Below are 23522 nucleotides of genomic sequence, written 5' to 3'. Positions count from 1 at the left end.
TTATTTAAAAATTATTATTCCTTTAAGAAACAAAACAGCACGTGCAAATAAGAACAATAATATCCACCTCTTGGTCTTGTTACAGGATTAGATGAACTAAAGTATTTAACATTTGAACCCCATGTGCTTAGAATAACATTTACCACGCACACAGTAAGTGCAGCATTTGTTAAAAAAGAGAATCAGGCCGGGCGCGGTGGCTCACGCTTGTAATCCCAGCACTTTGGGAGGCTGAGGCGGGTGGATCACGAAGTCAAGAGATCGAGACCATTCTGGTCAACATGGTGAAACCCCGTCTCTACTAAAAATACAAAAAATTAGCTGGGCATGGTGGCGCGTGCCTGTAATCCCATCTACTCAGGAGGCCAAGGCAGAATTGCCTGAACCCAGGAGGCAGAGGTTGCGGTGAGCCGAGATCGCACCATTGCACTCCAGCCTGGGTAATAAGAGTGAAACTCCGTCTCAAAAAAAAAAAAAAGAGAATCAAATGAGCTGGTTTTTCCAGGAAATTTTCTTTTAAATATTAAACTTCTTCTAAATCAAAAATCAAATAAATAAAATTACATTTTGTATGCTCTGAAATCAATAGCATTGAAAAGATCAAAGCAGTCTGACTCTAAAGAAGAACTGAAAATTGGTATCATATATTAAGAAGAGAACACTCAGCCGGGGATGGCGGCTCAGTGGAGGCCGAGATGGGCGGATCACTTGAGGTCAGGAGTTCAAGACCCGCCTGACCAACATGGTGAAACTCCACCTCTACTAAAAATACAAAAATCAGCCAGGCGTGGTGGTACACATCTGTGGTCCCAGCTACTCAGGAGGCTGAGGCAGGAGAATTTCGTAAACCAGGGGGAGGCTGCAATGAGCCAAGATCACATCACTGCACTCCATCCTGGGCTACAGAGCGAGACTCCGTCTCAAAAAAAAAAATGGGAGAGAACATTTTATATATTAAGAGGAGGAACTGAGGCGGGTGGATCACGAGGTCAAGAGATCGAGACCATCCTGGTCAACATGGTGAAACCCTGTCTCTACTAAAAATACAAAAAATTAGCTGGGCATGGTGGCACGTGCCTATAATCCCAGCTACTCAGGAGGCTGAGGCAGGAGAATTGCCTGAACCCGGGAGGCGGAGGTTGCGGTGAGCCGAGATCGCGCCATCGCACTCCAGCCTGGGTAACAAGAGCGAAACTCTGTCTCAAAAAAAAAAAAGGAGGAAATATTCTGTTACTTCCACTAAGAGACAAATCTATAATGATAAGCAAAAATACAAATAGTAAGATATTTAAATTCTACATCAAGAGTGACAGAAGAAAAATGATGGGCAGATGGAGAGAGGGGAGACAAGGGAACAACACAAGAAGAGAGAGAAGCTGAAGATGTAGAAAAGCATGCATGGGGTCGGGAGCCTGCCCAGCCTTGCTTCTTCCTTCCTCTATTTCTGGGCCTGGGCCACAATGACTCTCAGTATTCAGAAGGCGTCAGGAGATGCCTCTCTTGGACACGTCAGAGGGACAACCCTGCACCTGTTGTCACCCAACACTGCAACTACACAGTGACCTAAACAGACACCTGACACAGTCACTTAAATACCACTGAAGGAACATGGATGCCATGGCTCGTAATGTAATCCCAGCACTTTGGAAAGCCGAGGCATGAGGACGGCTTGAAGCCAGGATTCAAGACAAGCCAGTGCAACATATTAATAGCAAGACTCTTTCTCTACAAAAAAATTTAAAAATTAGCCAGGCCTGGTGGCATATGCCTGTGTTCAGCTACTCAGGAGGCTGAGGCAGGAGGATCACTTGAGCTTAGTTTATGGCTGCAGTGAACTATAATCACGTCACTGCAAGCTAACCCGGGCCACAAGTGAGACCTTGTCTTTCTCTCTTTTTTTTTTTTTTTTGAGACGGAGTTTCGCTCTTGTTACCCAGGAGGGAGTACAATGGCGAGATCTCAGCTCACTGCAACCTCCGCCTCCTGGGTTCAGGAAATTCTCCTGCCTCAGCCTCCTGAGTAATTTGTATTTTTAGTAGAGACGGGTTTCACCATATTGACCAGGATGATCTCAATCTCTTGACCTCGTGATTCACCCACCTCGGCCTCCCAAAGTGCTGGGATTACAGGCTTGAGCCACCACACCCGGCCCGACCTTGTCTCTTAAAAATAAACAGGTGCTGCACATCTGCAGTCCCAGCTATTAAGGAGGTTGAGGCAGGAGGACCACATGAGCTGAGGAGTTTGTGTCCAGCCTGGACGACATAGTGAGATTTTGTCTCTAAAACTGAAAAGGAAAAAAAGAAAACAAAAATATCCACTAGGGGGTTAAGATACCAAAGGAAAAAGGTGGCTACACCTTAGAAGGCCACCGAAGAGACAAATCAAGGAAGGCTCCTTAATGTTATATAAATTAAATGTTGGGAGAAGGGCAAGGCTCACCTACTACCTAGCAGCCTTTGTCCAATAAACAATTCCGAGAGATGGATCTCTATTTAGTTCAGAATACATGAGGTCCGTACCATAGGCAACTAAGAAGAGAATAGCTGTAGAAATGCCTGAGATTAGTACAGCTGTTGCCACAAGAAATCCTGTGTGCTATCGGTCACAGACTCAATGTGAGACAGTGGTCTGCTGATAAGTAGCTCTACTAACATATTATCAGGGTCTCAGTTTCTACTAAATACAAGGAAAAAATGCCACCCACTGTCTTCCACCCCTTCCATAGCTACTGGTCCACTTTTGAATGACTAATTTCACAGGGTCACTGAGAGAATGCCTTAACATATAAAAGAAAAAACTGTGGGCCAGGTGCAGTGGCTCATGCCTGTAATTCCACACTTTGGGAGGCCAAGGCAAGTGATCACAAGGTCAGGAGTGCAAGACCAGCCTGGCCCAGATGGTCAAACCCCATCTCCACTAAAAGCGTGCCTGTAATCCCAGCTACTTGGGAGGCTGAGGCAGGAAAATTGCCTGAACCCAGGAGGCAGAGGTTGCAGTGAGCCGAGATCGCGCCATTGCACTCCAGCCTGGGAAACAAGCGAAACTCCGTCTCAAAAAAAAAAGGAAAAATACAAAAATTAGCCAGGCATGGTGGCAGGGCCTGTAATCCCAGCTACTCGGGAGGCTAAGGCAGAGAACTGATTGAACCCGGGAGGCAGAGGTTGCAGTGAGCCAAGATTGCGCCACTGCACTCCAGCCTCGGTGACAGAGCGAGACTCCGTCTCAAAAAAAAAAAAAATTGTTAGCTAAACACAGTAAGCAAATTTAAAATGCTAGGCCAGGCATTGTGGCTCACACCTGTCATCCCAGCACTTTGGGAGGCCGAGGCAGGCAGATCACGAGGTTATAACTTCGAGACCAGTCTGGCTAACATGGTGAAACCCCACCTCTACTAAAAACACAAAAGTTAGCTGGGTGTGGTAGCATGCCCCTGTACTTCCAGCTAATCCAGAGGCTGAGGCAGGTGAATTGCTTGAACCCGGGAGGCAGAGGTTGCAGTGAGCTGAGATCGTGCTATTGCACTCCAGCCTTGGTGACAGAGCAAGACCCCATCTCAATAAAAAAAACTAATAATAATAAAATAATTTTTAAACAATTATCTAAATTAAAATATAGATATACATTTCTATTATATATGTAAAATAGTATAGTACAGTAAATGTATACTATATTATTCATATAGCATGTATCAAATAATTGAATTCAATTATGGTATGTATTTATATATATTCTATAGTATATAATATTATCATATGCCCCATAATATAACAAAATTTAGAGTCCTTGTAAGTTTTAGAAGCCCGGAAATACATAAAGTAACTTTTCCCTCTTGTTCCATGAAGAAAAAGCCCAGACAGAACTCCACCCCAACTTTTGCCAAGGAGCCAATGTGCCCATCTAGCCTGACGTACTCTCCAAGCACTGCATGGGGCTGTGAACTGCCACACAGCACACAATGGGGGAAGTCAGAGCCTGTTCTGTCCCGAGCACAGCTTCCCCACCCCCAAGCTATCAAACCTGGGTTTGGACTTAATGGACTAAATTGAACAATACATTCATTTCTAAGAAACTCATAATTATTTCAGTCCATAAGCAGTTTAATGCTTTAGTAATTACTGAAAAGCACAGGTTCACTGCTTTCCTTTAATATCATAATGATTTGAGATCATTCAGGCTTAATATGCTGGGAATTTCTTATTAACAACACAGTGAAATAGAACTGTATTATCTCAACAACTGTTAATATTCTGAATCTTAACTGACTATCATGTTAACTGCAATGATCACCCAATCACTCAATTCTTCTTTACTTCTTTTAAATGGGATAATAAAGCCAACTGTAGTGAAATAAAAAATATACAGATCACCATACCTGGCAATAAAGGAACGAATTTATAAAAGAGTTCAATGGATTTGTGTCGACATTCTGTCTGGGGCCTCCCACAATTAGCTAAAAGCCACTTGACCAGATCCAATAAACACAATGATGCTGACGGCGGAAATCCTCTGCAGAGACAACATACTGTTGTTAGTCCCTCTCCAACGTGCAACATTCAGTTTCCAAGGCTCTAGAATTCATAAACTCACCTTTATCACACACATACACGTAGAAACCTCACTGACAGGCATTCAATTCATTTTCTATATATTATCATTAGAGCACAATCAAAATAACACAGGTGAAATGGGTCCTAAATGCTGCTCATGTTCATTTTTTCATGTGGCCAAAAATTTTAAAGCACTTATTGTCCAGGCACTGTGGCTCACACTTGTAATCCTAGCACTTTGGGAGGCCGAGGAGGGTGGATCACAACAAGGTCAGGAGTTCAAAACCAGCCTGGCCAATATGGTGAAACCTCGTCTCTACTAAAAATACAAAAACTAGCCGGGCATGATGGCGTTATGCCTATAGTCCCAGCTACCCTGCAGGCTGAGACAGGAGAATTGTTTGAACCTAGGAGGCGGAAGTGGCAGTGGGCTGAGATCGTGCCACTTCACTCCAGCTTGGGTAACAGGGTGAGACTCCAATTCAAAAAAAAAAAAAGAAGAAAGAAAAATGAAAAAAAGAGCACTTCCTAAAAGAACGGCGCTAAGTATTTTCATGTTTCCTTTGCAATGTACCTTGCAAAGCAGTGCTTCTCAAAGTGTGGTCCCTGGAGAGATGTTCCACCATTGCCTCTGCACTTGTTATAAATATAAGTTATCTGGCCTACCCTAGATGCACACAGAAATTGAGGGTGGGGCAGCCCAGCAATCTGTGATTTAACTAGTTCTCCAGGCAATTCTGATGCATGCTAAGGTTACAATCAATGAACTAAAGTGATATTGTAAGTTAACAGAATCTGGAAGAATCAACTTTAAAACAACAGAGAAAATATTAATATCCAGTCCACATGGGACTGTGCTTCTCCAGAGTGGCGACCACTAGCACAGATTAACAGACATCCCCAGACACCCTGCAGAGACCTGGAGGGGCTGATGGAGAGCACTCACCCTACTGGAGAAAGCAACACCACTGAGATGGAATAAGGCCAAACACTGGAAACCACTGGCCAACACCCGAGCCTTGGCTCTAAGCAGTTTTATTTCCTAATTTAATAATTCCATGTCTGTCAAAACATTACTATTTGAACATCCAGTTCATACACTTCAAAATTTACTCAATAATGGTTCATGCATATTCTGGTCAAATCATTCACATAAAATCACATTCAAAATCAGTGCACATTAAATGAAACGACTCAGTTACACAAGTAATTTTAAATTTGTATGTACTATCTCAGTCCAGATCGAATACCGTATACCTTATCCCGTAAACCAAGTGTTTTCAAAGATAAAGCATTTTAACTGTTTTGGAAACGCACTCTTCCTGCTTCCACACATTCCTTGTTTAGACTACTTACACTTCCACACTCTCATCCCAGGTGGTCCTTTATTAGCTGAGAATTAGTTTTATGTTGGGGGGAAAAACGGAAAAGGAAGCAAGATCACCTACCGAGGCACACGTCGTTTTTTTGCTTTGTTTAAGGAAACATGCTTCTTTTCAATGATGCGGCATAGGTGATCGATGGCATCACAACACTGTTGGATTGTACCTGTTCAATTGTACAAAGATACATTTCCAAAGAAGGTATATATTGCTGATTATTTTTTACAAATTTGTTGGCTTCATTTTTTAATTGAAAAGGTAATTTTACTATAGATTTAATGTTTTCATCCCTAAGAATAAAAAATTTAGATAAATGATTTATACTGCGTATTCGAAACTGAACACAAACTCGTATTTAAGACTGCAAGATAGCATGGTACATGCACGCACATACACAGGCACAGGCACACCACAACTCAATGCCACGCATAACTAAAAACTGTACCACCAACATCTCAGTCACTCAAAGTACAGCCTCTCCTAATGGACCTGAGATGGAAGAGAATTTGCAGGTATTACAAAACCCACATACCAGGCCAGAACCTGTGGACTTCAATTTGAGGCTATTTTAAAGCGGTGTAAGTCTTTTGACCTCCCTTCCTATGCAGAATAAACTATGGTATCATTTGGTAATACAACCTCTGTAGAAGGACACAGAGGTCAGATCATGAAGTCACTCACAGAAGTCTGTAATTATTTAGGAAAGAAGGCTTATACATCTTATTTTGAACTGTGTCACTAGGAAAAAGTTTTCTATGTTTTGGTGGAAAGATCGTAAGGTCAGGAGTTCCCAGCATGGCCAACATAGTGAAGCCCCATCTCTACTAGAAATACAAAAATTTAGTTGGGCGTGGTGGTGGGCCCCTATAATCCCAGCTACTAGGAAGGATGAGACAGGACAATCACTTAAACCCAGTAGGCGAAGGCTGTAGTGAGCCGAGATCACACCAATGCACTTCAGCCTGGGGAACTAGAGCAAAACTCTGTCTCAAAAATAAATAAATAAAATAAAATAAACAAAGCAAGACCTGTATCAATCAGTGACAGAGTCCTGCCACAGCTATGTGGCCCTTTCAGTCACTGACATGCCCGGGCCTCTGCGCCCCAACTACATCACGTGCTGGGACCGATGGAGAGTTAAGTTTTCTAGCTCAACAACTCTACGCCGCTCCTAATAGCTTCTCGCACAGAATTTAATTATAATCACGTATTACTCTCTTAGCTACCTTAGCCTACTTCTGACTTAGTATCTTTATAATATTCCTTCATCATGGATGAAATCGCTTTATCACAGTCCTGTAATGAGACCCAATTTCTAAGTAATCATGAGTGAGTGCAGAGATACTGACTACATCTCAGTGATACCAGCTTCTTCAGCACCACATCTACACATTTTCATGTTCTGTCATCACAGCATCATAGTGTCTGACTGGCTTCATTGCCTCCACTGCCCTCAGCAGGATCTGCAACCAATCAGGGTCAAGCTCAATGGCCACCAGGAGTATACGGTGAGTCAAAGAGAATGAAGCCATAAAAAAATCATTAACAAGCTGGATTTGAGGCACTGGAGGGGCTTATCTTCCCTTCACATTTAATGATTTATGGAACACTTAGAAAAAAAAAAAAAAAACCTTATGAGAGAATCACACGAGTCTTAACTCCTGACTCAGGAAAACTCTTCAGACCCGTAAGGCAGACAGACCACTGGGGCAAAACATACCTAAGCACTTCTCGTCTGTATGTGCTAAGGCCAGACTTTCCATGTATATCACAAAGGCTTCGAACACAAACTGTTCCACCAGAGACTCTTCTTCCCTGCAAAATAAGGAAGAGGAAAACTGACCCACGATAACAATAAAGCAGGAAGGACAAAGAAAAGAAGGAATGGAATTAAAGAAGGTACACATTAATTAAATGTTTGTTTGTTTTTTTTAAAGGCTCAGCCAGGTGTGGTGGCTTATGCCTACAAGGATCGCTTGAGCCCAAGAGTTTGAGAATAGCCTGGGCAACAAAATGACACCTTGTCTCTACAAAAATTTAAAAATTAGCTAGGTGAGATGATGCACACCTGTGGTCTCAGCTACATGGGAGGCTTAGGCAGGAAGATCACTTGAGCTCAGAAGGTTGAGGCTGTAGTGAGCCATGATGGCGTCACCGCACTCTTGTCTGAGCAACAGGCCGAGGTGGGGGGATCATATAAGGTCAGCAGTTCAAGACCAGTCTAACATGGTGAAACCCCGTCTCTACTAAAAATACAAAAATTAGCCGGGTGTGGTGGTGGGCTCCTGTAGTCCTAGCTATTCAGGCGGCTGAGGCAGAGAGAGTTGCTTGAACCCAGGAGGCCGAGGTTGCAGTGAGCCAAGATCATGCCATTGCACTCCAGCCTGGGTGACAGAGCGAGACTCTTTCAAAAAAAAAAACCCCACAAAACAAAACATTAAACAACCTAAAATACTTCTCAAAGATACGTCTTCAATCACAGACTAGAAAAAGGCATGAATCAGAGGCAGCACTCACTCTGTTTCCACACACAAGTGACTCCGTCCCTTGAGAATGCATAAATGCTCATTTATCTATGTGATTATTATCTATGTGACCTTCTGAAATGGAACCCGCATAAAGGGCTGTACCATTATACCTCCAACATGGGCTCAGCGCCGGGCACATCATATTCTTTTTTTTTTTTTTTCCCAACTTTTAAGTTCAGGGGTACATGTGCAGGATGTGAGGTTTGTTACACAGGTAAATGTGGACATATTTCTAATGAGGAATGCTGAATCAATGAATGAACACCACTACCTTAGGTCACTGACCATTGGTCTATTTTCCTGGACCTCTGAAATGGCCTCTTCACTGGTGTCCCAGTCTTCAGTCTACTCAGACTCACTCTCCACACAGCTACCAGCAAGTGAATTTTAGAAGGAAATCTGAATGCACCTCTCCCTGCACCCACTACTCCACAGATCCTGTCACTAGAGGTGACCTACACTCCTCACTACAGCAGGCAGAGCTCTCCTCACCAGCCTCACGACATCTGCCTCCAAACCTCAAACCTCAAAGGCCTTTATCGCCTCAGACACCTTCCTGTTTCTTATCTCTACCCCCGACTAAAATGCCTTGGCTGACTTCCATTCATCCTTCAAGTCTCATCTCCAATATAAACCCCCTAGCAAGAGGTCTCAGCTAACCTGCTCACTCTGGATTAGCTGCTAATCTGTGCACCCAAAGCCCTTGTATATATATGTCTTTTGTTACATTTCCAATACTGCTGAGGTAGTGTTTATAAACATTTCTCAGCAGTTTCCAAGCTTCTCGAGTACAAACTGAATTTTAACTCTTTTATTTCCCAGAAGACAGCACAGCATCCAGCACATAATTATTTACTAAATGCAGAATATATGAATACACAGATACACAGAGCGAAACTCTAAGTCACTTTTCAAAACCACAAGTTTAAAGGGCACCTTGGACAGGCGTCCTTGTTGTGTAGGTTACAAACCTGAATTCCCTATAGATATTATTAAAGGCAAGTGATGCTCCCAGCCTCTTGAAAGCATTGGGGTGAAGTGCGAGGCTGTACAGTCGCTTGAAAAGTGATTTGGTGTTTACTGGACTCTTCTCCTGCTGCTGTGGTGTTGTCTGTTTAATGGACCACTTAAGGAATTCTCGAATACACCGACCACAGAAATCTCTTAACGTACTGTCAACAGAGTCCACGATTCCATCCTGAAACAAAACCCAGAGACCTTGATTGTTTCCATTCTTATAACCACCGACAACTGAATACCCTTGATCTGTCTAACTAAAAGTATGTTAAGATTAATTTATAGCTCTAGTCAAGAAAAAAATAAACATGAGTAAGACCAATCTCCACAGTTTATCCAGAATCTAGGCTTGAATAACTATTTCTTTCTGACATAATGAAAACATTTTCTTTTAAACAAATTAATAAACTGAAAATCCATGAAGGGAGAAAAAACTTTAATTAAAACAATCTTTCCCTTCTCCCCCCAAAAATAGCTATATCCGAAGAATTTCTGAGGAATGCTGGCTGTTGATCTTACCCCGTAACAGCATCTGAGACACTTTGCATGTTGAAGTTAAAAAGAGTAAGACCCTGGGCAGTTCCAAAGAAACCACACTGTTCTATACAGGAAAATCCTGTGGAGGAATGAAGAGCAGCCCCATAAAGGCACTGAATACCTGCCAAAAAGTTACGGTCATTTGGCCAGTGACCACACAGAGATGTATTCTGCTTAAAGGTTTGTTTCCTTCTGTGCATGATGTTCTCTCAGATCTATAAAGAAAAGTTTAACTTGAAAACTGTGCACTCAAAACTGAAATGAGGGAGTTTTGCCGAACACTTCCAGTTATTTGCTACATACAAAATCCTTTCTTGCGGGAGTAATTAGAACTCAGAAAGGTAACACAAGCCATGAGCATGTGAGGCGGGGGTGCTTCCTGCTTCTCAGAGTAGGTCACCGGCTCCATGTGCTGCTGGCAGGGAACGGCAGCGCTCACCAGGAAACATACGGCCCTCCTTCACTTGACTGCTGTGCCACCGAGTTCACACTGCTTCTTGACCTTTTCCTTCCTCAACTATCTCATCTTACTTAGCAGATTTCTTTCTGAAGCTATTACTTAATCTACCTTCAAGGATCAAAAAGGAGAAAAACAGAAACAACTAAAATAAAAACTTCCTAACAGAAACATTATAATGAAATAATCTGAAGGCAAATAAGCCATAAATTAACTTTAATTAACTGAATTTATTATAGGTAGGATTCACTGGTAGACAAGGCAGGGAATTAAATTACAGGTATAAACATGTCACCACCCTAACGGACGTTCAGTCACTCTCTCCTACCCGTAACATGACTACAAAGAAGGGTCACACTCAGAGTACACTACCAGCAGCATAACCAGGACTCTGGCAATGTAAACTTATTGGCACAGGTTCAAAAATTACAGTAAAATAATCATCAAAAGACCCTACAGTTTAGCTGGCCTCACTGCCTCTGCCCTCAGTGAGCTGGTGACCAGATTCTAAGATGCTGCTTATCTGTGTCAGTAGAGTTCTGTGTAAAAGGCGAATTGCTGTTTCCAGGGCCCTTTACTTAATGAATCTGAGTATAGGAGAAAATCTGATATGATCACAAATTCCTCTCATTTTTAATTTTTGAGATAGAGTCTTCTTACTCTGCCACCCAGGCTGGAGTGCAGTAGTGCAATCTCAGCTCACTGCAACCTCTGCCTCCCAGTTTGAAGCTATTCTCATGCCTAAGCCACCTGGGGAGCTGGGACTACAGATACATACCACCACGCCCAGCTAATTTTTGTATTTTTAATAGAGACAGGGTTTCTCCATGTTGGCCAGGTTGGTCTCCAACTCCTGAGCTCAAGCAATCTGCCAGACTCAACCTCCCAAAGATTGGGATTAAAGGCATGAGTCACTGTGATCAGCTGGGTATTTCTTAAGAGCTACCACAATTGATGAAGTCTAAGAACATTCTTACTCCTCACACCCTCCACACGCATGCACACACACACCCACTCCACACACATGCACACACCCACTCCACACACATGCACACACACACATACTCCACACACATGCACACACCCACTCCACACACATGCACACACACATACTCCACACACATACACATACATGCACACACCCACTCCACACGCATGCACACACACACATACTGCACACACATGCACACACCCACTCCACACGCATGCACACACCCACTCCACACCCATGCACACACACACACACACTCACATCATTAATGTAGATGAAACTTGTCAGGTCTTATGACCATCCTCCCAGAAACAGAACAAAACGTAAGAACTAGCATTTAGTTGCAGATATTTAAAAGTAACACTCAAGAAAGTAAATACGGCATCATGTCCATCACATCATTTCACAAATAAAAAAGAAGAAAATAATCCACCTACATGCCGTATTTTGGGATTCTGAAAGGTAACTTTAGTTAAACTTCTAAATATACATCAGCCAGCCTAGTGCAGTGGCTCATGCCTATAATCTCACCACTCTGGGAGGCCAAGGTGGGCAGATCACTTGAGATCAGGAGTAAGATCAGCCTGGCCAACAAGGTGAAACCTCGTCTCTACTTAAAATACAGAAAATTAGGCAGGCATGGTGGGGCACGCCTGTAGTCTCAGCTATTCAGAAGGCTGAGGCAGGAGAATTGCTTGATCCTGAGAGGAGGAGGTTGCAGTGAGCCGAGATCGTGCCATTGCATTCTAGCCTGGGCAACAGAACAAGACTGTGTCTCAAAAACATAAATAAATAAACAAACATCAAATACAACGAATCAATGGGAATACAAGGAAGAGAATTAACTATTACTTACCAATATAGCTTCCAGTAAGGCGACAGTATCCTGACTTTCAAATTTCTTATTGTTAGTGAACCAGTGAATTAGCTGCATAACCAGTGGCTCGTATAGTTGCCTTGTCACCTGAAGAAAGAATATCATTAGAGTTAATTCCCTTCGTGTTACAGAAATTTTATACTGTGAAGAGTCCCATTTAAATGGCATTTGCAGTGGGGTAAAATTAACCAATACTACCACCATGACTGTATTAGTTTCCTTTTTTAGTTCAGGCTCAAGTGACCCTCCCACCTCAGCCTCCAAAATATCTAGGACTACAGGCATGTCCCACCATGCCCAGCTAACTTAAATGTTTTTTTTTTTTTTGGTAGAGACAGAGTCCTACTATGTTGCTCAGGCTGGCCTTGAACGCCTGGCCTCAAGTGATCCTCCCACCTCAGCCTGCCAAAGTGCAGGGATTACAGGTATGAGCCACCATCCTCACTCCCTTTAGTTTCCTTTTGTAGTTTGATTCCCTGGTGACCAGCTCATCAAAGGAAAATACACATACTGAAGCTCACTGTTCCTTGGACTGCAAGGGCAATTTAGGGTAGATACTGTTGCGTTTTCAATATTCATCTTAGTAATTTGATCTTCAATATGCACACGGGATATTCTAGACTACAGACAGATAATCGCTATTCAACTATTCTATAAAGGAAATAATCCTGTGGTTCCCTAACGGCCTAATTGTCCCCCTTGTGGTGACAAAATGAAAGCCCAATCAATGTCCTATATATACAAATTAAAAGCCTATACCACAGGAGAAGAACAGAGAAAAACAGATTTAATCTGTTCACATTCAGGACAAAGAGGAACCTGCCTCTCACACTGCTGCCAAAAGAAGGGGGAAAAACCTCTACAGAGACGGGATGAAAAGGATCCCAGGTCTCATCTTCTGGAACATAAATAGAGCCTCTCCAGGAGCCAGGCAGTCCCATGCTCTCTGGCTTTGCAAAACCAAGATGTCTCCAGGCCTGAACTCCTTCCTTCTGAAAAGTAAACCCATACCCAAGGAAGCAGAGCTCCTGCCTTCCTGGAAGCTTGGAAGTGTAACCTAGTGGCCTGGTCAAGGTGTGACCATCTTGGGGCAGTAAGAGAATTGGATCAGAGCAATTTTAACTAGACAAACTGTTCCAGATCCAATCCTCATTATACATGAGAGTAAAATACTTGCCAGGCACAGGGGCTCACACCCATAATCCCAGCATTTTAAGAGGCCAAGTCAGGAGGATTGTTTGAAGCCAGTTCAAGACCAACCTGGGCAACAATGCAAGACCCTGTCTCTAAAAAAATTATCTTTTAATTAGCTGGGCATGGTGGTGAGTGCCTGTAGTCCCAGCTACTCAGGAGGCTGAGACGAGTAGATGGTTTGGGTCCAGGAGATGGCAGCTGCAGGGAGCTATGATTGTGCCACTGCACTCCAGCATGGGTGACAGAGGAACACCATGTTTAAAGAAGATAAAAATGGCCAGGCACAGTGGCTGGTGCCTGTAGCCCCAGCACTTCTGGAGGCCAAGGAGGGTGGATCACTTGAGGTCAGGAATTCGTGACGAGCCTGGCCAAAATAATGAAACCCCATCTCTACTAAAAATCCAAAAATTAGCTGGGTGTGGTGGTGGGCAGCTATAATTCCAGCTACTCTGGAGGCTGATACAGAAGAATGGCTTGCACTGGGAGGTGGAAGTTGCAGTGAGCTAAGATTGTACCACTGCACTCCAGACAGAGTGAGACTCCCTATCAGAAAAAAAAAGAAAAGAAAAGAAAAACAAAGAGTAAAATGCTTGTGGGGGAAGTTAAGGCAAACACTCCCTAAGCTGATATCCTGTACATTTCTGCCTCAGAGGCCACAGCTTTTATAGGAGCACTGAGCCATCCAGGAGAGCTTTATTCCCCAGTTACTGAGCTCAAGAATGAAGCACTTTGATATTAGAGGTCCCTACTGTAGTTAATAACACCTCAAAAACCATGCAAAATGTCCCAGGGCTCAGGCTAAACAACGCAGAGACTCTTCCAAAGCGTTTTTTTCAAGCCTTTTAAGTTATTTCTTTCCCCAGTGCCTTCACTGGCCTCTAAGAAGCAATTTTTAAGATTAATCAATATAAAAGGGTCTTTCAGTTTAAAAGTTTAACCTGGTCTTAAAACATCACTTATTTTCCCCCACAAAGGTATGATACTATTTTATTCTTAGTACAGAAGTTTTTAAATACATGTATACATAGCTAGATATATATACAATATACACATTCCCCTTTATAGAAAACCAACCCTCTACAATCCTACATCCCAAAGGTAACCACTGTTAACTCTCAAATCGTTTATTTATATACATTTTTTGTTTTGCTTTGTTTTTGCCGTAACACTGTTAGATTGGGTCAGCCAAAATCCTCTTGACACCGGACGTTTCCTCTTAGTGATTTTCCAACCACTGACCCAGACCCTACTTCTTGGCTATTGATCTCCCTGGTCAATGAGCATTTAGAGTAGAGCCCAATCCCTCTCCAGTAGTGGAGAAGCCCACTGGAGCAGGCCTTTTCATCGTCTGCCTTAACATCTTTAACGAATGTCATAATTTTTTTCTTTAACATTGTTAGTCAACTGTCCTACCACCGTTTATTACATGACCCATTTCCCACTTAAATAACCCCCTACCATACACGCAATTTTCACATACACAAGGGGCCACTTCCCAGCACCTAGCTCTCTTACCGAGCCATCTGTGCACTCGTTCAACCTCTTAAAACGCCATAAGGCCTGTTTTTAACACCGCCTACACAGGACTCCCTCCCATTTGACACTACCTGTCAAAATGGGTCTTGCTTAGGTTCAAGCAATTATTCCCTCAGATTGATAATTGAAGCGGAAAAAATAAAATTAATTCTGGACTGTTTTACTGAAATTACACCAGAGTTATCAGTTAATTTGGGAAAATTGACTTTTTTTTTCAGTAATGAGTCTTCTAATTCAAGTATATGGGCTATTCATCTTCTATGGTTGTAAAATACATTTGCCTGGCACCTTGAAGTTTATTCTTACACCTTTTTTTGGATGCTGTTATGAATAAGATGTTAGACATATTTTTCAAGTGGTCAATACTGATATGTAAATTATGAGACTAATAAAAGAAACTAGCTGATATATGAAAATTCTGTATGTATACTTTATCGGCGTTTTCCTTTATCAGTTTATCAGCTGATATGTTTAAGCCTGGCCTTCCAGATTTTTGAAAATAATTATACTCAAAATAATAATCTCTCTCCTTCCTAATATTCCTTCTATGATTTTTCTTATCTTACATTATTGACTGGAATTTCCCAAATAGTAGGGCTGATGTCCTATACTTACTAGCCCACTAACAATCATCTTTTAATTGCCAAGAGCCAAGTGCTGAGGCAGATGCTGGAGAGAGAGACAGAGCGCACGAGAGAGAGTGCGCGCGCACGAGGAACACCAGGCTCTGTCCATGTTCTCAGGGGACTCACAGACCTTGAGAGGGTCAGATGCTAAACACAGAAATAACTACTTCCAAGTGAAGCACTGACCCTTCCCAGAAATAGGCAGTACTCCTGTGCTGGGTAGAAGCACAAAGGAGTATGGGAACTTCACACAGAGGATGACTCGGCTGCTCAAGATTCAGGCTGACGTTCTATCAGATTAAAGATCATGTGAAACTACTAGTTTATCAGGAGCTGCCAAATGCCCTCCAGGCTTCCGTGGAGAGGTTCACTGCTACATTAAATCTATTTGTCTTAAGTTTCCAGTTTTCACCATGAACTCTACTTAATCACTAGACTATATCCACTTACGTATACTGCAGAATTTTCCAACTGCATTATCAATGAGTTTTGTGTTTCATCTTCATTTATTTATTTATTCTTTTTTTGAAACAGTCTTGCATTGCTGCCCGGGATGGAGTGCAGTAGCATGATAGCTCACTGTAGCCTCTGCCTCCCAGGTTCAAGTGATTCTTGTGCCTCAGCCTCACGAGTAGCTGGAATTACAGGTATGTGCCACCATGCCCAGCTAATTTTTCGTAAAGACAAGGTTTCTCCATGTTGGTCAGGCTGGTCTTGGACTCCCAACCTCAGCTGATCTTGCGTTTCAGTTTCATGTGTGTACCCTGATTTCTTATCTTTTTCTGCTTTATGGCAGCAGTGAAGCATTTGTCCATAAAGTCATCAGGTATAGGCCACTTGCCAGCATTTCCAACCCCCTCCATGACTATAAGCCACAGGTTTTGTTTTTTTTTTTGACTGAGTCTCATCTCCCTCTGTTGCCCAAACTAGAGTGCAGTGGCGTGATCTCAGCTCACTGCAATCTCTACCTCCTGGGTTCAAGTGATTCTCCTGGCTCAGCCTCTCTAGTAGCTGGGATTACAGGCGTACGCGACGACACCTAGCTAATTTTTGTATTTTTAGTAGAGATGGGGGTTTTACCATGTTGGCCAGGCTGGTCTTGAACTCCTGACCTCAGGTGATCTACCCACCTTAGCCTCCCAAAGTGCTGGGATTATAGGTGCAAGCCACCGCTCCCGGCCCATGGTTATTTCTCTATTCTTCCCCCTGTGATGCCTGGGCAGACTCCCAGTAACTTTTAACAACAACAATTCCCAAACTCTGAGACACACTAAAAGTGGAGGGGAGAGCTTTTAGGAGTCCTGGTGCCCAGGTTGTGCCCAGGTCATGAACATGCCCAATTAAACCAGAGCACCTGGGGTAGCAGCCAGGCAGTAGTATTGTTAATGATCTCCAAGTAATTCCAATATGCAGCATGGCTTGCTAAGCACTGAACCAAACAAACTAAACTTTTTTAAGTTTTACGACTGTTTCAGATGCAGAGCCCTTACCTGATCAACATCGCACGCAAGTCGAAGCAGCACAGGAAACGTCCGCTTATAGAGCTGGTACATGGGTGGGACTCCCTGTCCCCCTTCCGGCATCTGCGTGGCTTTGCCCAACATAAACATGACCATGCTATGTAAAAGTTCACAGGCTGCAACCTAAAACAGACCAGAAGGACAGCAAAGTCTAAGTAACCACGTTGATGACAAGAGAATATTTGAAATGTCACTCAATTTAGCCCTTTAAGAAGAAAAATTTCAATGCAGATAACTATCATTAACACAAACATAAATTAACTAGAATAAGCATTTCTCGTATAAAACTAATGATTCTGCTCACTTTGTTTTTATCTAAGAACTAAGAATTAAAATTTAAGAGCTTTAGAAATTGACACCAATACATTCTCGAGAAGTGTATTTCACTGCTGTCATATTAAGTAACTATATAACTTTGCTTCAACTGTTAGCACATTTTCAACTACTACTTTTAGTAAAAATACTTTTGAAGCACTATAGGAAATGTACAAATTAATACTTGCAGACCTCATTATATGACGCTTTGGACACAAAGTGTTTTTTAACAAATTGTAGTTCTATGGCAACCCTGCATTGAAAAAGTGAATTGGCAAAATTCTTCCAACATCATGTGCTCACTTTGTTAGCATTCCTAAGCAACAAAGTATTTTAAATTGAAGCACGTAAATTGAAGTATGTGTTTTCAAGTCCCAATGCTACTACACACTAAATAGACCACAGTATAGTGTAAGCATAGCTTTTACATGTACTGAAATACCAAAAAACTGATGTGATTTGCTACATTGAGATATACATATATATTTTTTGAGACAGACTGTCACTCTGTCACCCAGGCTGGAGAGCAATGGCATGATCTCGGCTCACGGCAACCTCTGCCTCCCAGGTTCATGCAATTCTCCTACCTCAGCCTCCAGAGTAGCTGGGATTACAGGCATGCACCACCAAGCACAGCTAACTTTTGCATTTTTTAGTAGACATGGGGTTTCACCACACTGGCCAGGCTGGTCTCAAACTCCTGACCTCAGGCAATCTGCCTGCCTCCACCTGCCAAAATGCTGGGATTGTAGGTGTGAGCCACCATGCCCGGCCAAGATACATTTTAAATTAATTTATTCATTTTTATTCTACTTTTAGTTCTGGGATACATGTGCGGAATGTGCAGGCTCGTTACACAGGGAGGCATGCAGCATGGTGGCTGGCAGCACCAATCACTCGTTCACCTACCTTAGGCATTTCACTGAATGCTATCCCTCACATAGCCCCCCACCCCAACACGCCCTAGTGTGTGATGTTCCCCTCCCTGTGTCCACGTGATCTCATTGTTCAACTCCCACTTATGAGTAAGAACATGTGGTGTCTGGTTTTCTGTTCCCCTGTTAATTTGCTGAGAATGATGTGATGATTTCCAACTTCATTCATGTCCCTGCAAAAGACATGAACTCATTCTTTTTTATGGCTGCAGAGACACTAACTGGAGCTGAATCTGCAATACCACCAAAGTATGCTACACCAGTAAGAAAATTTGAGAGTATCTGTTTCTAATCTCCCAAAGTTAAGGGGATAACCAAGCATAGACTGAATATCACTCATAAATATTGCATTTCGTATACTGAAGAGCTTTTGGTATATCAACGTTTTGAAAGGCGAGACAGCATCTCACTCTGTGGCCCAGCTGGAATGCACAATCTCGACTTGCTCTGCAACCACTGCCTCCTGGGTTCAAACAGATTCTCCTGCCTCAACCTCCCGAGCAGCTGAGACTACAGTCACACGCCAGCACGCCTTATTTTTATATTTTTAGTAAAGATGGGGTTTTACCATCTTGGCCAGGCTGGTCTCAAACTCCTAACCTCAAGTGATCTGCCTGCCTCAGCCTCCCAAATGATGGGATTACAAGCATGAGCCACTGCACCCAGCCCAATTATCCATTAAGATGATTTATGCTTAACTTCCATTTATCAATGACACTGACTTCTAATAAGTAGTTTTCTAATTACTGTATTATAGAAAATACAAAACTCCTAATACTGGCTGAAGTGTGTTCTCCAGTTCCTAACCAATATGTATTTTTAAAGCAATAGGCTCTACATAATGGGTAAAATGAAAAATAGAAGTACTTTAGTTTGTCTGTCACTGGCTGTCAGTGCCAATTCTGTGACCCGAGGAAGAAACACATCCAGGAAAATGACAGGCTTCATCTCTCTAAAGGGCACTGCAAAGCTCAGCCGCTTCTCTCTGTCCCAGGCCACATAACGCTTCATCATCTCATCTGAGGAGGCAACTGTTAGAAAAGATTTAAGAAGAGGGTTTTTCCACTCGAAACATTTTTCTTCTTTTTATTAGCATAAGAAGTGTCAGAATTATTTACAAATCGAAACATTTCTAATGCCAGCTGCTCTACATTCTGTTCAAGCGAAGCACATTATTCATCTTTCCCTTTTCTTTGCCTCAGATATGTAATTAAAACATTAGAAATCAGTCTATTTAATTTAGAGTAAAATTATTATTATTTTTTTGAGACGAGTCTTGCTCTTTCACCAGGCTAGATTGCAGTGGCGCAGTATCAGCTTACTGCAACCTCCGCCGCATGGGTTCAAGCAATTCTCTTGCTTCAGCCTCACAAGTAGCTGGGACTACAGGCGAGCGCCACACCCATGTAATTTTTGTATCTTTTGTAGAGATAGGGTTTCACCATGTTGGCCAGGCTGGTCTCTATCTCTTGACCTCGTGACCCACTGGCCTCAGCCTCCCAAAGTTTTGGGATTGCAGGCATTGAGTCACCGTGCCTGGCCTCATAAAATTACTTTTAACAAGCCTAATAGTCTTGAATGTTTAACATCCAAATTCAGTGAGAGTTACTTAAGGTATTTTGTAAAAAAAGGTCAATGAACGATATTTTTCTTTAAAAAAAAAAAAAAAAACCTCATTAAAACACTTTACAAATACAGGCTCTAACTCCCTAAATGACCAAAAGTTCCTAGTATATTTACCACCAAATTTCAAAAGTAAAACTACAAATGAATTTTTACTAATCAAAATGTGGATTTTTGGCCAAGCATGGTGGCTCACATCAATAATCCCAGCATTTTGGTAGGCCAAGGCTGGTGGATCACCTGAGGTCAGGAGTTCAAGACCAACCTGGCCAACATGGTAAAACCCAATCTCTACTAAAAACACAAAACAAGGCCGGGTGTGGTGGCTCACGCCTATAATCCCAGCACTTTGGGAGGCCAAGGTGGGTGGATCACGAGGTCAAGAGATCGAGACCATCCTGGTCAACAAGGTGAAACCCCATCTCTACTAAAAATACAAAAATTAGCTGGGCATGGTGGTGCACGCCTGTAGTACCAGCTACTCGGGAGGCTGAAGCAGGAGAATTGCTTGAACCCAGGAGGCGGAGGTTGCGGTGAGCCGAGATCCTGCCATTGCACTCCAGTCTGGGTAACAACCGCGAAACTCCATGTCAAAAATAAAACACAAAACATTAGCCAGGAGTGGTGGCATCTGCCTGTAATCCCAACTAAGGAGTCTGAGGCAGGAGAATCCCTTGACCTGGGAGGTAGAGGTTGCAGTGACCCAAGATTGTGCCACTGCTCTCCTGCCTGGGCGACAGAGCAAGACTCCATGTCCAACCCTTACCAAAAAGTGGATTTTTAAAAAATTAAAAGAGAGACAGCCTCTTGCTATGATGTTGCCCAGGCTAGCCTCAAACTCCTAAGCTCAAGCAGTATCCTCCCACCTCAGTCTCCCAAAGTGCTGGGATTATAGGCATCAGCCATCACGCCCAGCCTACTAATCAAATATGATCATTCTCATTTTTTTAAATTTCTAAAAATATCAAAATATTAACAATATTGATCTCAAAGAGATTAACTTGGAATTCTCGACACTTTAATATAGAAAAGAGTAACAAATGACATCGATTCAAACTAGGTAACGTGCTTAACAAGGCAGAACATTTGCTCTATCAGTATACTGAATTGCTCCAATTTTATGGATATAGTCAAAGAATTTCATTAGACAAGATATTATCCTTTATAATCTTATTCTAAAATATGTAACTCATATATAGAAGTAAACATTCAGAATATAGTATAACCTGGATACATCTAAATAAAAGCACAAATGTATCTACGGAGGTTATTTTAAAAGAAAGTTTACCTGCCAGAAGATTTTTGTTTATTTGTCCTCCCAGAGATCCAAGCATTTGTACTATTCTAATTCTTATTTCTTCTAAGGACATTGCTTCACTCTGTAAATTTGAACAATTGTATATATGATTACAAATCGGTTAAAGATTAAACAGAAGTCGATAGGAAGAAACTCTTTGCCACCAATTAGATTTCCATTTCCCAGACCAGCAGTTCCAAACTTTTTGACAGGATCCTTTCCGTTCTTAAGAAAGATCAAGGACCCCCAAAGAGCTTTGTTTTATGTAGGTCCTGTTTATCAGTATTAATGACATAGAAATTGAAACTTAGAAATTATGTAAATATTTACTTAAAACTACTAAACCCATTACATGTTAACAAATGACACACTTTTATAAAAAGCAACTATATTTTTCAAAGAAACAAAAACTACGGGCAAAGTGATCCTGTTTCACAGTAGTGCAAACCCCTTCACAGTCTAGCTCACTGGGGGCAGTCTCAGCCTCACAGCAGTGTAGCTGGAAAACCAGGCAGGAAATTTTAAATAGTCTTTTTAGGTAACTGTGGTTATTCTTATCTGATAGTACAGCAAAACGGAACCATTGGTAGTGTCTGAAAGGTTAGTTACATCGTGCAATCTGAATTGCTATCACGAACTCTATGTACTCTACTACTTTAAAATCCAGTGGCTGATCTTGTACTTGGAGTGGATTTTTCATCCATGTATAATTTGGAAACATTATGCATTCCTCAACTGAAAATACTGATTCAGGGCATTGTATCCCACATGTTGACACATTTCATCATATATGCAAAAAATAACATCAGCAAGTATCATCACCAATCTTATAGAAAAAATCTTAAACCAGGCCCGGTGGCTCACATCCGTAATTCCAGCACTTTCTGAGTCCAAGGTGGGCAGATCATGAGGTCCGGAGTTTGAGACCAGCTTGACCAACATAGTAAAATCCCATCTCTACTAAAAACACAAAAATTAGCTGGGAATGGTGCTGCGTGCCTACAATCTCAGCTCCTCAGGATTGTGAGGCAGGAGAATTGCTTGAACCTGGGAGGCAGAGGCTACCACCACTCTAGCCTGAGCGACAGAGACTCAGTCACAAAAAGAAAAGAAAAGAAAACAAAAAATCTTTAAGTAATAAGAAGCTATCAAACTTACTTGCAATAGTTACAAGTTTTCCCAAATTTTACAGTTCACTTAAAAGCTTAAATTTTGTCACTGGCAACAGATTTTCAAAAGCTTTCCTTCAAGTGGCAGGCTCCGTTCATTTTAGGGAAAATGTCTGCCACACATCCACCTCTGAATAACCTCAGTGTTCGTGTCATTGTCATTTCAATAAAAATTGTGTCCAAAAAGCAGTGGCTACTTCGCTCCCAGTTCAAAGCACTATACAGTGCTTTTTCTCCAGATAGCTGTCACACTTCACTATGCAGGCCTGCTTCATGTGCACCTACTGCCTCACACACAGAATATTCTTAAAAATCTGCGCTCAGAGTCAATGCTAGGGAATCGACAGTGGTTGACTAGCATAATACCATGGTACAAATAGACAGAGTAAAAATAGCTTTGGCCTTGCACCCTGGATCGCCCAGGGTCTAGCTATACTTAGAGAACCACAGTCCCGAGGAACTGGCATTGTATATCTGTACAAAAATTTTGGCAAAGCACAGTGGCACAAGCCTGTAATCCCTGCATTTGGAAGGCTGAGTTGGGCAGACTGCTTGAGCCCAGGAGTTCATGACCAGCCTGGGAAACATGGCAAAACCTGTCTCTGCAAAAAATACAAAAATTAGCTGGGTATCGTGGCACACGCCTGTGGTCCTAGCTACTCAGGAGGCTGAGACAGGAGGATCACTTGAGTCTGGGAGGTTGAAGCTGCAGTGAGTTGAGATCACACCACTTCACTCCAGGGTCTGACTCAAAAACAAAATTAAAGCAATAAGAATAAAAGAAATTTTATTTGTAAAACTTGAGATATATTCAAGTTGTTTTATCCTGCTGTGATAAAATTATAAAAAATTTTATGCTGCCGTTTCTAGTTTCATTCTAGTTTCTCAATCAAAAGGTGCCCAAAATAATGATGTAGGAAGAACTGACCCTAGAGTTTGCATTATCACTTTTAGGTGTTAAAAGTTTT

General features: G+C 42.1%; 1 protein-coding gene across 4 annotated transcripts in view; it reads right to left on the bottom strand.

Moving 5' to 3' along the window:
* The window catches only part of PRKDC (protein kinase, DNA-activated, catalytic subunit), a 195847-nt gene that overhangs the window by 126583 nt on the left and 45742 nt on the right, over positions 1-23522 (bottom strand). For all 4 annotated transcript variants that reach the window (XM_035277313.3, XM_002758884.6, XM_002758885.6 and 1 more), the window contains exons 23-30: positions 21377-21467; positions 19333-19496; positions 17186-17338; positions 12319-12426; positions 9432-9658; positions 7653-7747; positions 5999-6098; positions 4376-4509 (exon numbers count right to left, since the gene is read on the bottom strand). In XM_035277313.3, coding sequence (XP_035133204.3) covers positions 4376-4509; positions 5999-6098; positions 7653-7747; positions 9432-9658; positions 12319-12426; positions 17186-17338; positions 19333-19496; positions 21377-21467 — 1072 coding nt within the window. The remainder of the gene's footprint in view (positions 1-4375; positions 4510-5998; positions 6099-7652; positions 7748-9431; positions 9659-12318; positions 12427-17185; positions 17339-19332; positions 19497-21376; positions 21468-23522) is intronic.

Source organism: Callithrix jacchus, chromosome 16 (assembly GCF_049354715.1).
Source record: "Callithrix jacchus isolate 240 chromosome 16, calJac240_pri, whole genome shotgun sequence".
In the NCBI taxonomy this organism is placed as follows: domain Eukaryota; kingdom Metazoa; phylum Chordata; class Mammalia; order Primates; family Cebidae; genus Callithrix; species Callithrix jacchus.
The sequence above is the reverse complement of the archived record's forward strand: the minus strand, read 5'-3'. Positions and strand labels throughout refer to the sequence as shown.